Consider the following 15,970-nt stretch of genomic DNA (forward strand, 5'->3'; position numbering starts at 1 on the left):
CCCCAGTTGGAAAAGGCAGCCGGAAAGGGTCCCCTGGCTCAATTGAATTGAATCAATAAGCATTTATTAGGCACCTACTGTGTGCAAGGCTGCGGCGAGCGCCGGTGGTGCGGGCGGCCCGAGGCCGGGGCCCCCTGCTTGGGGGGTCTCCGGCCCCTTGCCTTCTCCTCCCGCGCTCTCTCTCTCTCTCTCTCTCTCTGTCTCCCCTCTCCTCTGCTCTGCTCTCCTCTCCTCTCCTCTCCTCTCCATCTCCTCTCCTTTCAGCCGCCTCTGCCTCCTCCTCCTCCTCCTTGGATACCAAGTTACCAACGTTAAACCAATCCCCAAGCGCAACTTGGCCTCCTCCACACCCCGCCCCGCCCCGCCGCGCCGAACCGAGCCGAGCCGAGCCCAGCCGTCCTCCCCGCTTCCCCCTCTCTCCTCTTCCTCGCCCTCTCCGTCTCCGCTCCTGGGCGCTCCGGCTCCGCCGGCGATGACCTCCTCCCGGGCGCTGCCGCTCCGGGCGCTGCTCGGCCTGGTGGGGCCCCTCTGCTTGGGGCTGCTCGTGCTCTCAGGTAAGAACCCCCCCACCCCACCCCCACGCCCGGGGGTCCTGGGGGGGGCAAGGATGCCGGACTCGCGGAAGCAGCGGAGTGCGAACCCCGACCCGTCTCGGGGCTGCCCTCCCACCCCCAGCGGCCCGGAAAGATGCCCCACTCCGCTTAGGGCCCCCCCAAGCCCGCTCCATCCCCCACCCTGGGCCGTGCGCGCTCCCGCCCGCCCCCGCCACACGCGGCTTGGGGACCAAGAATCTCCGACGTTCCTCCCTCTCCCTCTCCCCGAGCCCCGAAGCTCCTGACACGACTCCGGACCGGGAGGAGAGTGAGCGGCGCCCGGGACTCGCGAGGGTCTCCAAAGAGATGGGGCTGTCAGTCATCCTGGACCCGGGGTTGCCCTGGGAGAACGACCCGAATTGGGGGTGGGGGGCTCCGGGGCTCCCCGGAGCGGGAGAGCCTGGTGGCTGTCAGCAAGCCGGCCATCCCCCCCTGAGGGTGCCCGGTCCCCACTTAGGGGCGGCGCAGGAGCCGTACTGGGCGGACCTGCAGCCCAGGACCGCCCTGGTGGAGCGAGGGGGCTCGCTGTGGCTCAACTGCAGCACCAACTGCCCCCGGCCCGAGCGGGGCGGCCTGGAGACCTCGCTGAGGAGGAACGGGACCCAGAGGGGGCTGCGCTGGCTTGCCCGTCAGCTGGTGGACATCCGCGAGCCCGAAGCCCACCCCATCTGCTTCTTCCGCTGCGCCCGCCGGACCCTCCAGGCGCGTGGGACGATCCTCACCTACCGTGAGTGAGGGTGGAAGGCGTGAAGCGCACCTTCTGCAATCCTCTCCCTTCCGCCTGCCCCACGCGCAGGTCTCCGACCCCCTCCCGGCTCCCCGAATCCTCTGCGCCCCCCGTGCTTCCTCAACACCCTAGCCCCATTTCTGGTCGGGCGCTCCCCATCCTCCACATTCTTCTCCATCTCCAATGTCTTCCTCCTTCCCCACTCTGCATTCCTCTCCTTCCAGGCCTTCTCGAGGCTCTTTTTGCGCCTTTCTCCTCCCCAGCATACATCTTTTTCTAGTCCTTCCCCCCCTTTTCCCGTTCCTTACACACCCTGTGCCCACAGAACGACCAGATCGGGTGGAATTGGAGCCACTACCTGCCTGGTTGCCCGTGGGTGCGAACTTCACTCTAAGCTGCAGGGTCCCGGGAGCTGGACCCCGAGGGAGCCTTTCCATCACTCTGCTTCGGGGAGCTGAGGAACTGAGTAGGCGGAGGTTCCCGGGAGAATCGCCAAGGGCAAGGGGCGCTATGGCCACGTTCACAGCCACAGCCCGAAAGGAAGACCACAGAGTCAACTTCTCTTGCCGTGCGGAACTAGATCTTAGACCCCATGGACTGGGGCTCCTTCAGAACAGCTCCACCCCACAGGAACTCCACACATTTGGTGAGTGGGGACAAGCTACCCTGCCAGATTGAGAATAAGGAGTTGTTGGCCCTGTTGGAAGAGTTTGGGAAGATTCTCAAGTTTGATGATACTGTTTGTATCTGCTCACCCCCTGGGAAAAAAACGGCACCAAGCTCCCCACCTGTCCAACCCCAATTTTCCCTTTAACCCTAGACCCTAAGCTCTCTTAAAAGAGCAGGGTTTGGGGGCAGCTGGGTGGTGCAGTGGATAGAGCACGGGCCCTGGAATCAGGAGTACTTGAATTCAAATGCGGCCTCAGACACTTAATAATTACCTAGCTGTGTGGCCTTAGGCAAGCCACTTTAAACCCTTTGCCTTGCAAAAAAAAAAAAAAAAAAAAAACCCCCAAAACAAACAAACAAACAAAAAAGTGCCCGGTTCTCTTATCCTCCCCATTCACTAGCCTAGCTCTCTTCTGGTTTCTATCTGCACAGCCTTGGCCCCAGGGCCCCCTAGCCTAGCATTCCCCAGGCTTCTGGAAGTCGGGACAGAGCAGCCTGTGAGCTGTGAGATGGACAAGCTCTTTCCAGTTGAGGAAGCCCACATACAACTGGCTCTAGGGAGCCGAATTCTGAGTCCCAGGGTCACGCAGGATGGGGACAAGCTGAGGGCTGCTGCTACTTTCACTGTGAAAGAGGAAGAGGTTGAGGTCGAAGGCGAGCAGGAACTGTCCTGCACCGTGACCCTGGGGGGACAAAATCGAAAGGCCCAAGGAAATCTGACTATCTACAGTAAGGAGCTTGGGGCGGGGGAGGGTTGGCCCCACCGGGTGGCTGAAGGGGAAAACTGAGGAAGGAAGCTAGGAGCTTGAGGTCATGGGCTGTGGCTCCTCTTCCTCCAGGCTTTCCTCAGCCCAACCTCACAGTGAGTGAACCCATTGTCAGGGAGGGGACCTTTGTGAATGTGACCTGTGAAGCCCGTCCAGATGCCCAGGTGAGGCTGGATGGGGCTCCTGAACCTCCCCCCGGGGAGCCAGCCTGGCTCACTCTGACTGCTAGTGAAGAGGACGATGAGCGGGTGTTCACCTGTGAAGCTCTCCTGGAGGTGAAGGGAGAGATACTTCGTAGGAACCGAAGTCTGGAGCTTCAAGTTCTGTGTGAGTGAACCTGTGTTCCTGCCCCCTCCCCACCTTCAACAATCCCACAGGCTCTTACTAACATCCAAGACTGACTCCCTTTTAATGTAATTGAATCAGTTCACCAGCTACCAACCAAGGCAGCTCATAGGGTTTTTTTTTTATTTATCGGAAATAGAGAGGAAGCAGCATTTTGGATGGGAGCCCTGTAATAACCAGGGTCAAAGCTTTTCTAGACAACTTCCACAACATCAACAGAGCCAAGACAATCTTGACTCCAACAAAACTTTCGCTGTCAAACACCCTGGGGATCTAAACCAAAATAAGAGTCTTTAACCTCAAGGAGTAGGGAAAGGGCCTTCATGAAAATAAACTAATAGGAAACCATTTGGGGGGGGGAATAGCATTAATTTGGGGGATCAAAGAAGGTAGAAGAGGCCTAAAGGAGGAAGAAGATAATCAGAGCCTTCACAAAAGGAAGGAAGGGGAGAAGAGAAGGAAATGCATTCCAAGAAGGGGAATTTCCAGTTTGGTTAAAATTCCTGAGGTTAATGTCAAAATCAGTGGTCCAAATTTTTCTGGAATGCAATGCTCAGGAAGGGGAGGATTGTGACAGGGGGAAGTGCCTGATTGTGGAGGAACCTAATTGGCAGAATGAGTTGTTGGAGACAATGAGGAGCAGGTGGATGACATCACAGAAACACTGACTAGAAGAGTTGGAAAGACCCCTTTATGTCCTGGTCAAAGAAGCTAGTAGGAGGCTATCACAGCTGAATGGTGCAGTGACTAAAGAGTTGAAACTTCAGATAGGAAAACCCAAGCTCCCAATTGGAGAGTTGTATGACCCTGGCAAATCACTGACCCTTGGTCTGCCTCGGTTTCCTCATCTGAAATGGTAATAATAATAATAATAATAGCATCTGCCTTCTATGTTTTTGTGGTGGTTTTTGTAAATATAATGTAAATGAAATCATTTTTGTAAAGTGCTTTGGAAACTTTAAAGCACTATTTAATGATAGTTATTATTGTGATCATCCAGATGAAAGGTAATAAAGAGGGTGTAGTATGATGGCCCTGTGGATTCAAAGAAAAGGACAGATGGGGAGAGTGTCATATAGTTGGAATCTGCCAAGACCCAGATTTGAGGGAAGAGAAGGAAAGAGTCAAAGATGACTTCAAATTAATCAGTCAGTGTGACTAGAAGGATAGTTTCATGCTCAATATTTTAAAGCAGGGGCAGCTAGGTGGCATAGTGGATAAAGCAGCGGCCCTGGAGTCAGGAGTACCTGGGTTCAAATCCAACCTCGGACACTTAATAATTATCTAGCTGTGTGGCCTTGGGCAAGCCACTTAACCCCATTTGCCTTGCAAAAACCTTAAAAAAAGATTTTAAGGCAGGATAGAGTTACTTTTATTTTTATAGTATTTGAAAGTTTCAAAATTCTTTTCAACCATTATTTTATTTGAGTCTGACAGACTAATTACTTCAGTTATTCTTTTTCATTGCAGAGAGTCAGAGAGGTAAAATGACTTGTCCATAGTTCACATGACTAGTGTCAGATGGTGGATTTAAACCCAGATCTTGCTAACAACAGATCCAGTGCTCTGTCTGCTAGGTCACACTAAACAGGTTGAGTATGGTGTGCTAATGGGACATATGAAAGAGGTACACAACAGCCAGAAGACCATGAAGGACTGGCATTCAGGAGACGCATGAGGATTGGAGATAGATATATAGATATGTATACATATATGTATATATATATATATAATATATGCATATGGGAATCATCTAAGTAGAGCTAATTATTGTATCCATGAGAATGAATGAGGACACTAAGTAAAGAGTTGCTTAGGGAGTGTGATATGGATCTAGCAAAGAGGACTGTAGAAAAGCAGTCAGACAAGCATTGTCGGCTCTCAGAATTAGAAGGGACCTCAAAGACCATCTATCAAGTTTAATCCATACCAGCAAAAATGGCTAATCCAAGCTGTTCTGGAAGAAAAAGCGCCAGTTGGCGGTGGAGATAAGTGGATGAGGCTATCCACTTAACAAGTCCACTCTACTAGTTTTGGAGAACTTGCTTAGGAAATTATTCCCCATGTCAAGCCAAAATGTGTTCCTTTGACTTAAAAGCTTTTATTTTCCACTTGACAACCCTTTAAATAGTTGGTGAAGTAAGGTATTTTCCCCCAGGCTTCTCTCCAAGGCTACATTGAATTCTTTAAGCAATTCTCATCTTGGGCTTTTTTACTATCCTGTTTGCCATTCTCTGGGTATTTTCCTGCCTATCAGCATGCTTTTAAAATGAAGAAAGGAAGAACCTCTACTCCTATCTGCCCCACTCTTGATTTCTGATCTCTGACTCTATCCCACTCATGTGATCTTGGGTCAAATCATTTCACCCTCTGGGTATCTGTAAAATGAGGATAAAATGAGAAATTCAGACTAAAATTCTGGGACCTTCTAATTTTGCATTATCCCTGATTTACTTCTTTGTGCTGATTTTTCTCTTGCTTGCCTATCTTCAAGACCCTTTTTCTAGAGCTGAAACTCACACCCACTTTGGGATTCAGTCCTGAGGTTGGGGTTACAATCAATAGGGAACTCCCTTCTTTCCCTCCAGATGGGCCAAGACTGGATGAGGCAGGCTGTCCTGGGAACTGGACATGGTTGGAGGGAATGGAGTCCACCCTGCAGTGCTGGGCTCCAGGGAATCCACCACCAGTTGTGGAATGTATCCGGCCAGAAGGAGGGCCTGCCATTCCTCTGGGTCTTCCGCTGCCCATCAGCCGGGATCATGCAGGCACCTACCAGTGCACAGCTTCCAACCCAGTGGGCCAAACTACTAAGGATGTGATGGTGATGGTGGAGTGTGAGTGACAGAGGGGCCACCACACCCATCCTGGCTCAGTCCCATTTGGGGGGAGGGCCTCCATTCCAAGAAATGGGTGGTGGAGACTGGGGAAAAGGATTGGGGGAAATACCCAGCAGTGCCAGGGCATTATCCAGTTGGGATGGAGCAATGTCCAGCAGAGTAGCAGGGTTGGGACCCCTTCTATTTTTAGAAAAGTGAGATTCTTTTCTTTGTTTATAAACATTGCTGTCTCTTTCCAATGACTACATCCTACTAATCGAAGCCCCCACTAAGCAAAATAAGTATTGGTGGGTGTCTTTCAATATCTTCCCTCCTGCTACCAGATGAGCCAATCCTGGATCAATTAGGTTGCCCAGAGAGACGTATATGGCTTGAGGGTACAGAAGAGGTGCTGACCTGTCAGGCTCTTGGGGTCCCACCACCCACTGTGAGCTGCATCCTCACTGGGACCAGGACTTGGCTTCCTGTGGGTCAACTTCGAGTCACCCGGGAGCATGCGGGCACTTATCGTTGTGTGGCTACAAACTCTCGGGGCTCAGCCTCCACAAATGTGTCCATCACTGTTGAGTGTGAGTGGAGAGGGAAAGGGGATGGGGTAAAGGCCAGGGGCCAGAAGGCAGCCTAGAGCAGGGCAGTGGCTGATGACTGTCTTGTACCTATGGCAGATGCACCAAGTTTTGGGGAAGTTGACTGCCCTGGTGCTTGGACCTGGGTCAAGGGCTCTGACCACCAGTTCTCCTGTGAGGCTGATGGGAACCCAGAGCCTGTGGTGCTGTGTGCAAGGGCAGGGAAGCTGGGCCAGGAGGAGCTGCTTTTTCCTTCTCTGGGCTCTCACTCGGCCCATGACCCTGCTCCCGGCCTCTACTACTGCAATGCAACCAATACTCATGGCTCAGCCAGCAAGACGGTCACCATTAGTGCCGAATGTAAGCTGGGGTCCCAGGGTGCAGGATGTAGGGGCCCTCATCAAGATGTCTGGACCCCTGTTACTGACAAGTTAATCTTGCTGCCTTCTAGCCCCACCACAAATGGATGAGATCAGCTGCCCAAGCCACCAGACGTGGCTGGAGGGGACACAGGCACCAGCACTGACCTGCAGGGCCCAAGGCAATCCCGCTCCAAGGGTCCAGTGCTCCCGAGAGGGGCCAGAGAGGCCAGAGAAGGCCAGTGTTACCAGGGCAGATGCTGGGACCTTCCACTGTGTAGCCACCAACAGTCATGGATCAGACACAAGGATGGTCACCATTGGGGTGGAGTGTAAGTGACCAGTCCTGGAAAAGATTCCAGGAAGGGAGAAGAGGGCAGGGTTCCCAAGGGGATAAAGCCAAGGATAGGATTCTGTCTGATACTGGGGATAACAAAGCTTCTCCACCCCCAGACAGGCCCCTGGTAGCAGAGCTTGTGGCCATGCCCCCAGGCAGTGTGAAACCTGGGGGAAACTTTACGCTGACCTGTCGGGCTGAAGGATCCCCCCCGGCCCAATACAGCTGGCGAACACCCCCAGGAGCCCCCAACATTGGTCTCTCAGGCAATAACAGCACCCTCAGTGTATCTGGCGCCCTGGGCAGCCACGGAGGGGTGTATGAGTGCGCTGCGAGCAACACCCATGGCAGCCATGCCCTTCGGATCACCGTGCATGTGACTGGTAAGACGAGGCCTTGGGGAAAGGGGCTAACTGTCCATAATGCAGAAGGTTCCAGGCTAGCTGCTCAGCAGCCTGTAGCCTAGCTCTCCTGTGGATGTGAAGGGTCCCTGGGGTCTAGCCCACAAGCCAAAGGAGTGTGACTCAGTGACATGACCTCATCCCTGGCTGTCCACAGGGCCCTGGTTGTGGATTGTCGTGGGCGGGGTGGCCGGAGGGGCCTTGCTGCTGGCCAGCCTGGGTGGCCTCACCTATTACCTCCAGTCCACAGCCTGTAAGAAAGGAGAGTACAACGTGCAGGAGGCTGAGAGCTCTGGGGAAGCCGTGTGCTTGAATGGGAGTGGGGCAGGGGCTGGGGGTGGAAGCAGTGGGGCAGGGGCTGGGGCAGGGGCAGGGGCTGGGGCTGGGGCTGGGGCAGGGACTGGGGCTGAGGCTGAGGGGGGAGGAGCAGAAGTATACTCCATCCAACTGACTGCCACGTGAGCCCCCTTCCTCTGGAGCAGGACTTGCCACACCCGGGACCCAGCTGGGTAGGCAGCCCTTCCCTGGCATGTATTTATTGATGTATTTATTTATGGAGTCTGAGTGCCAAGGCAGCTGTGATCCAGGATCCCTAGGAGCCCTTCAGCCCCTGCCCCCTGAGTTTTCTATCCCTTAATAAACTTTTTATAAATGACTTCCACTGACTGTCTCTTGCTCTCCCCCCACCCCCTGTCTCCTTCTCAGTCCATCTTTTCTTTAGGGAAGTTTGTTTCCAGGTCTACACTTTATGTGAGTCTGCTTCTATTTCTGTGTTTGTCTCTGTGTTTCCAAGGTAGCCAGGTGTGCTTGAAAGAATCATAGGCTGGAGATGGCAGGGGTTGGGGGAAGAACCCTGAATGTGACTTGCCCTTTGGCCTTAGCTAAGTCCCATCATTCTACTTCTCCAGAACCAGGCTCCCCGTCCCTCAAATGAGATTAGATGGATTGAATTCTGGGATTGCTTCCAGCTCTGGCATTTTGTTCTAGGATTCTGCATCTGTGTGAGTTCCTTTCTCTTTCTGTTTCCCAATCTCAAGGTTTCCTCACCACACCCTTTCCCCTACTCACACTTCAGTGTGGGTCTTTATGTAAGAAACTTTGACACCAGACCCTTCCATTCCAGAATGAAGGAAACCTACCCTACTCTGCCCAGTCTTTAGCTGCCAGCCTGGTAATCCTTTCCATCCCTGGCCTCAGGATCTGAGGATGTGAGCACCAGGATCAATCCCAGTCTTCATGGGGCCAGGCTGTCTCCTCTGAGCTATCTCTTCCGGCCAGACTTAGGGTTGCTACTCCCTCAGTTTCCTCTGGACTAAGTATGAGTGAGAAGGAGAGGGAGTAACCCTAATGGGCAGTTCTGGACAAGGTGGGATGCATTCTGCCCCAACTTCAACCCCGATAGCTTGGAGGGGGAAGAGGAGGTCCTAGAGAGGCCAGAAGAGTCTCCTCAGCTGCCCTCGAACCTCCAGCGTAACCTTCCACCACTACTAACTCCTGGACAGAAAGAAGTCGGAATCTCTTCGAGAAACACAGCCTAGGTTTAGGAAAGCAACTTTGGGCAACGGAGGACAGAGTTAAATCACAACAAAGAGCAGATGAGTAAAGTAGACTAAGTGGTCAGGACTCCAAGGTGTTTATCTCTAAGAATTTCACTAAAATCCTCCAACAATGGCAGAGAGGGGAAAGAACAAAATGGAGAAAAGTTTCAATGCCCAAAGACTTCAACTTCCCCAGATTTACTCAATTTCAGAGAGGGGAAAACTTTTCTTCTCTTATCCTTTCTTCCTCCCCCCCCCCCCCCCCAGGACTTTATATAGGTAAATTGAGATACAGAGTAGGGTCAATAGCTGTTATGTTGTCTCTACTGTGTCTAGACAGGAGTCTCTGGAATATCATGACCTCAACCCAGAGGAATTTAAGTTTGTGCCTAATAACTTTCATTTCTGTAATCTTCAATCTCTGTATATGATTGATTTCGGGTGGGAGCAGAGTATGGACAGGACTTGAGGGGCTCCTGATACCTGGAGCAAAGTAAAACCCAGGCTCTGAACCAGCTGCTTCCCATCTGCTAGAGCCTTAGTCCAAACCCTACCCCCACCCACCCACCCCCTGGTCAGAGATCCCTGTGGAAGGATGCAGCTTCGGAGCTGGGGTGACTCAGTATGTTTCTATGGAGGAGGTAACAACCACACAGACATGTCACCAGCTGATGCTCTTCCCCTTCCTCATTTTCTGTACCCCTCCCTTCAGTTTTCCCTCTTGCTTTTACCCCAACAAATTCCCAGATAGGACTTAAGACTGTTGTCAGGGTTAAGACTGGGAAATCCCCTGGGGAGTTCTGATGCTATAGCAAGAACTTCCCTGGAAGAAATGGAAAATGGAGGTGTCTAGAATAAGGTGTATAACTGTGTGTGTGTGTTTAGAGGAGACTCCTTCTTCCCCCTTCTTCCCCTCCCCCCCAAAAAAAACCCCAACATAGAGGGAATCATTGCAGGGAACACGAGAAGAAGGGTCAAGAGACAGTAAAGGTCAAAGTTAGTAGAGCCATGCCTCCTCCCACCTAATCAGACACAGTTGTTCTCTGATGAACAGATCTATTTTATTTTTCTAACTTTTAATTTGGCTGAGTGATGGGAGTGATTGTTGTCACTGCTCTGGCCTTCCCACTGGGACAGGAATCCACATTTCATCAGGGCTATGCCCCAGGTTAGTGGGGATTCCTGCTCCCTCTCCTGCCTTCACTGAAGTTTCTCTGGGAAAGCTTTTTTCTTTCTCCCCATGGAGCCGGGGCATCCGGGCTCGGACACTAGAATCATTGCCTTCAGTCCCTTTGGAGCAAAGGGGAGGAAGAGAGAAATCACATATGACAGACAGACACCGGCCCTAGAGTCAGGAGGATCTTGGTTCAAATCTGACCTTGGGCAAGTCAAAAAACTAAATAAATAAACATGACAGACAAGTGTTCTCCCTCTCCCTTCCAGTCCCATGAACTCTCACCTTCATTCCTCTCCAGCTCTAACTCCTCAAAACATGGGTGTGGGTCCATGGAGTTAAGGATAGGCATGTAGGGAGAGGGTCAGGACCTGGGGAAGGGGGCAATTCCTCACCTTTCCTGCCAGGGCCTTGTGGGGTACAGAGCCAGGCCCCACAGCGAGTACAGTGTCCAAGTGGGCAGATGCTCTTTCTGGGTACAATCCAACAGGCAGGGCAGTGGATTCCATACTTTTTATACCTATGTGAAAGCAGTAGGTAGGGTGTAGTAACAAGTATTTATATAGCTCTTTTAATGTTTTCAAATCAAATATCTCATCCACAACAGCTCTGGGAGTCAAGACTCTACTATTATTCCCATTTTCAGATGAGGAAATTAAAGGAAACAGTGACTTGCCCAGGGCCACATAGCTGGTGAGTGTCTGAGACTGGATTCAAACTTTGATCATCCTAATTCCACTGTACCACTTCACCCTGGTATCAGAAACTAAAACGTTTCTCTCCCGACTCTCCAAGGACCTCCACAGGAAGGAAGGATGTTCCAATGCCTGCATTCCTCTCCCAAGTAGGATAAAGCTTCCTTCCTGGCCCCCAGGCCAACTCAGGACACCAAAGCCTGGTCCCAAGGTCATTTCACATCCCTTGCTGCCTACCCGTTATGTACCTGATGCCACAAGCATTACACAGTGGGGTCCCATCCTCTGCATCACGCCACAGTGGGGTTCTCTGGGTTCGGCAGGAGGCGCAGCATCGACTCCCTAGAAGGTCAGAGGTGTGATGGGGTGAGCCACCTGGTGAGACCCTCTGCCCAAAGCCTGTTTAGTATTCTCTGGGTAGAAATGGGCATCTGTAGCTCACAGGCTTGCCCTCCCCACAAGGCCTAGAAGTCAACCCAGGTGGTCAGTGCTGAAGGAGAAGATGAGGCAGCCTTGGTGATGGGGAAGAGAGAGAGTGAGAGAGGGATTGGCAGAAGGGCAGGAAGCAAGATCTGAGCTTCCAGCTGCCAAGGAGTCTCCTACTCCAGGGGTGAGCAAGAAACAGACTGATTTCCCCACCTACCTGGGGAATCTTGATGGCTTGATGTGCTCACCCCCATGGCACTGGGTGAAGCCCCCCAGGTCCGGGAACCACAGGCTGAACTGTAGGGGGAATTAGGCCGGTTAAGACCCCCCCCCCCATCGTCTCTGGGTTCCTGGAAGCTTCCAGGCTTGTTCATGAATGGAAGGAATCACTGCTCTACCACCTTCCTCCCTTTTGCCCCAAGTCGGTCTATCCCCCACTCTGCCGGCCCTAGGTCTCCCTGGGCCTAGAGAGGTGAGGAAGGGGGCCCCTCGTCCCAGCGCCTGAGGTACCTGAACCGGGCAGTGATGAGCAGCTGGTGCCCCTCCCGGTCAGGCTTCAGGTGCATCCGCAGCACAGCGCCCTGGAATCCCGGCTCCAGCCCCTCGGCTCCCCGCCGCGGGTGGGGCTGCTTTCGGGGGCTCCTGCGGGCCAGGGCCTGGCCGCCAGGCCCCCGCCCCGGTCCCCCTCCCAGCCCCACCGGCTTCCTGGCCCTCGGGGGGCTGGGTCTGCGACACTGGAGGCTGAAGAGGGCCAGGGGGTCCCCGGCATGCCAGGCTCCGGGCCCCCGGGGGGCCGTCAGGGGCGGTGGGGGCTCCAGCCAGGGCTCGGCTCGGGGGGCTCCCGGGGCGGGGGGCTGCGGGGGCCGCTCCGCTGTCTCCTGGAGGAGGCGCAGGCCGCGGGCTGCAGCCGGGAGGGCCGGCCACGGGGACCTAGGGGAGCAGGCAGCGGAGTCAGGCGCCCTGCCCCAGGGCCTGGGGGCCCAAGCCAGGCTCGGGGCAGTGGCCCCCCGCTGACCCCGCGCAGGCGCGGGGCATGGCCCCGGGGCGACCCCGAGGCCCCCCGAGGCCCGGCGCGGGGGGGCGGGGCGGGGCGCTCCGAGCCCCGGGACACCTGCCGCCTCCAGGGCCCGGGGTGACGGGGCGGGCACGGGGCGCGGCGCCCCCGACGGCCCCCCTCGAGCGCGGCCTCAGGCGGGGCGGGGCCGGTGGCTCCCCGAGGGCCCAGAAGGGGGGGGAGCAGCTCGGAGACCCCACCCCAGACCTCCTGTTGTGGCCCGGGCGCCGCCCCGCCCCCGCCCCCGCCCGGGGCTGAACCCGCAGCAGCTGAGGGGGGCGCGGTCGCCGCAGAGGCCCCACCCCATCCCGAGGGTCGCAGACCCCCCGGGCCGCCGGCGCCGGGCGAGCTCTGCTGGGTGTTCTCTCGCCCTGCACCAGCACTTACTGCTCGGGCGACCACGGGGCGAATCACCACTCCTACCGACCAGCCCCCTCGTTTAAAAGCCAGGGAAGCTGGGCCAGCCAGTCCTGTTCTCATTCTTCCCGGACCCGGAGGCCCAGAGCACGAGGCCGTCCCGGCTTGGCGTCTCAACAACCCACTGACCCGGGGCTCACTTCCCTGGGCCTCACTTTCCTTATCTAGATTCCATTTTCCTCAGTGAGTTATCAGCCACCTAGGGGCAGCCGGATAGTGGTGGACGGGAGCCCGGCTTCAGCCAAAATGAGGACAACTATCACCTGTCTGTCTCACAGAGCTTCGGCGGGGATGAAAAGGAATATGATATGTAAATTACTCTGTAAAGCCCAATCCGCAAGTATGGACTGTTACATCCCCTTCTGCTGCAAGGACTCCACATTCCCTCAGCAGCCGGAGAAGCCAAGCCGAGCGGGCCAGCACCCTGGACTTCTGAGTCCTCCAGTCCCGGGGCTGACCCAGAGCCTGAAGACCTAGGTTTCACCTTTGCTTCTATTCTGCTTGCATGTATGAATCTGACTCTGGCTAAATCCTTTCTTTTTTCCTCTTCTTCATTTGGGAACATTATCTTTAAGGTGCTTCCAATTTAATATCTTCTGTCCTTATAAACTTAGATTTATCCTGTTTCTCAGGGTGGTGGTGGCAGAATTACAGCAAAATCCTCCTAAGGTTCCTCCATGTCCCAAAGAGGTTCCACAGACTCTGGTGAACAAATTGTTTTATTGTGGCTCTGACAAGACAGACACCCCCAGTTTGGCGGCTCAGGAGTCCCATTCTCTCAACCCTGAAGCAAGAGAAGAACCTTTTCCTCTCAAGCACAAGTTTAGAGTTCTCCCAAGAAAAGGGAGACTTCTCCATGGCTTCTCTTCTCAGTCCCTTCTGGTCCGGCATAAGGCGTCCATGATCTGGTCAGCTTTGGTCAACAGGGCTAGGCCCTGAGAAAAATAGGGCAAGAGGTGGGCTATATGTCCATTAAGGGGGTCCCATGCTCAAGCTGGGCAGCTGCCAAGCCTTGTGTGAGAAGACCCACGTGTCTAGCAGCTGCAGGTGCCTCCAGACTCCTTGGCTGCTCCTCCCAGTCAATGGGGCTTGGGGACGTGGCCATCCACATAGAAGTTTCGAGTAATTTTCGGCAAAGTGAACTGAGCACCCTCAAGCTCCTTTGTCAAGATGATCTGGCAACCCAGTCTCGAATTCTCTTGCAGCAGTGGGGCCAAGTCCAGCATGTCGTCTTCCCTGTCCATAGAAATAGTGGTCAATAAAGGAGTCAGCAGGTGTGGGGAGCAGATTAAGTTCTGTACCTAACACTCATCTCAGGTTGCCCAAGGCCCTGGACAAGCCCTGAGCCACCCACCTCTCTCCTCCCCTTGCCATCCATCCAGATGACACCAGTGGCCCCTGGTTACTGTGGTGCATCATCTGCTTTTGGTTCAAGCCTCTTGGACCAGGACCAGAAAGCCTCAGCCCCAAGATAGTCTCTGCCATTTGACTGTCCCTAATCCTTACCTCTCTTCAGGTGGTGGCAAAATGGCCAGATGTTCCTCACTCACATAGACATGGCAGGTGGAACAGGCCAGGGAGGCCTCACAGGCTCCTGTGGAAGGAAAGGGCATGGCTGTATCAGATGTTTGTGTTTTAACTGTCACAGGAAAGGGTTGAGATGGCAGAGGAAGGGAAGGGGCGATTCCTGAGATGACCCATGTAAACATAAATTCCTCCTGCTCCTCCCTCTTAGAATAGATTGAAAAACAAGCCAGGAAGAGGGACAGGGAGTGGGATGAATGCCTTAAAAAAGTACACCAGAAAATAAAAAACATGCATAGATACAGGGAAATTAGGGGGAGCGAGGTTCATCTCTCTAAGTTATCTCTTCCGGGGCAGGGGAAAGTGCCCCCAAGTGCCAGGAAAAGCCTGGAATCATGGTCTCCAGCTTCTTTCCTGATTCTAGGGCAATGAGTGGAGGGGTCTCCGGACTGACTGGTAGATCTCAGGCTCGGTTCTACCACGGCACAGGTGACTTCAAGCAAGGGCCTTCCTCCCCGCACCACCCTTCCTGCTCCTGGCACAGATGGATGGGGGGGGCAGGGATGTTGTATGTCGGCGGGGAACTTGTGTTTTGACTGTCACAAGGAGGGGGTGGGCTGGCAGGGGAAGGGGAGCGGGAGACCCGAAATGACCCGGTAACAAGCTGGCAAGGAAACTTTCTTCCAAAGTAGCAAAATCCAAACGAAAAACACACCCACCCGCCCAAAATGCACCCGAGGGTGAGTGTCTGTGGGCCTGGCCGGGGGCGGGGGTTCCCTCGGGCTCTACCGTCCGGCGATCGGCCGCGGCGGGCCTCAGTTTCCCCTCCGGGGCCGGTCCTCGCGCGCGGCTCACCCTCCAAATCGATGCCGTGCCGCTGGGCCACGCGCAGCACGTCCTCGCCCACGCGACCCCTCACGGGGATCCGCTTCCCCGAGCGATCCACGAACACCACGTTCACCCTGGGGAGAGGTGGCGGTCACGGAGGGGCAAGGCGCGGCGCGGCCTCCGCCTCCCCCTCCCCCGGGCCGGGCCTCACTCACAAGTCCTCCGAGAGGGGCTCCGCGTCCGGGGGCCGCTTCTCCTCCTCTTCCTCGGGGCGAGGGCCTGGAAAAGAGCGCGCGCCTTGAGAGCGGGGCCCGATCCACGGGGGCGAAGGGGTTAAGCCGCCCGGCCGGCCGGCTCGGTACTGCGAGGGGAGGCGCCCCCCTCCCCCAGGCACCTGAACTTCGGAAGCCCCTGGGTCTGCCCGGCCACTGGGCGGCGGCTCTCCCCGCGTCGGGCCCGCAGGCCCCCGGGCCCCGCCACAGGCGGCCTCCCGCCGCCCGTATCCACGCCCCGGCGCTCCCGGTCCTCCCCGCCATGGAGGCGGCCATGACAGACGCCACGTGACCCAACCAGCCCGCGGGCGCCTGCGCAGTCGGTTCCCGGCAGAGCCAGGCGGCCCTCGGCTTCTCTTCCCGCCTTCTTGGCCCAAGATGGCGAGGTCATGCAGGCCGCGGAGCCGGCCTTGGGCCCGCCCCGCCCCGCCCCGCGGG

General features: G+C 55.3%; 3 protein-coding genes across 8 annotated transcripts; 1 reads left to right on the forward strand and 2 right to left on the reverse strand.

Annotated features, from left to right (window-relative positions):
- Positions 1 to 525: 525 nt before the first annotated feature.
- On the forward strand, positions 526 to 11,010 carry ICAM5 (intercellular adhesion molecule 5). Of its 6 annotated transcripts, none has more exons than XR_012471899.1 (11): positions 526 to 1,320; positions 1,646 to 1,966; positions 2,422 to 2,718; positions 2,829 to 3,083; positions 5,690 to 5,938; positions 6,265 to 6,510; positions 6,607 to 6,867; positions 6,959 to 7,198; positions 7,320 to 7,586; positions 8,513 to 8,605; positions 10,924 to 11,010. XR_012471899.1 is itself a non-coding variant. In XM_074203351.1 (11 exons), exons 1-10 carry the CDS (start codon positions 900 to 902, stop codon positions 8,064 to 8,066), a joined length of 2,862 nt encoding a protein of 953 aa, XP_074059452.1. In that variant the 5' UTR covers positions 526 to 899; the 3' UTR covers positions 8,067 to 8,113; positions 8,513 to 9,397. The 6 variants fall into 6 exon arrangements, 3 of the variants coding, with proteins under 3 accessions (XP_074059452.1, XP_074059451.1, XP_074059453.1); XR_012471897.1 differs by having other exon boundaries at positions 7,762 to 8,812; positions 10,924 to 10,978; XR_012471898.1 differs by lacking the exon at positions 10,924 to 11,010 and adding an exon at positions 8,728 to 9,397.
- Positions 10,090 to 12,971, reverse strand: ZGLP1 (zinc finger GATA like protein 1). Its single transcript, XM_074202165.1, has 6 exons — positions 12,752 to 12,971; positions 11,948 to 12,623; positions 11,655 to 11,734; positions 11,260 to 11,353; positions 10,712 to 10,836; positions 10,090 to 10,432 (listed from the first exon to the last, which is right to left on the reverse strand). Exons 1-6 carry the CDS (start codon positions 12,969 to 12,971, stop codon positions 10,251 to 10,253), a joined length of 1,377 nt encoding a protein of 458 aa, XP_074058266.1. The 3' UTR covers positions 10,090 to 10,250.
- FDX2 (ferredoxin 2) lies at positions 12,854 to 15,844 on the reverse strand. The gene is made up of 5 exons (XM_074203355.1): positions 15,655 to 15,844; positions 15,476 to 15,539; positions 15,288 to 15,394; positions 14,415 to 14,502; positions 12,854 to 14,144 (listed from the first exon to the last, which is right to left on the reverse strand). The coding sequence occupies exons 1-5, from the start codon at positions 15,806 to 15,808 to the stop codon at positions 13,988 to 13,990; spliced, it is 570 nt and encodes a 189-aa protein (XP_074059456.1). The 5' UTR covers positions 15,809 to 15,844; the 3' UTR covers positions 12,854 to 13,987.
- Between the last annotated feature and the right edge of the window lie 126 nt (positions 15,845 to 15,970).

Source organism: Macrotis lagotis, chromosome X, assembly GCF_037893015.1.
Source record: "Macrotis lagotis isolate mMagLag1 chromosome X, bilby.v1.9.chrom.fasta, whole genome shotgun sequence".
Lineage (NCBI taxonomy): Eukaryota > Metazoa > Chordata > Mammalia > Peramelemorphia > Peramelidae > Macrotis > Macrotis lagotis.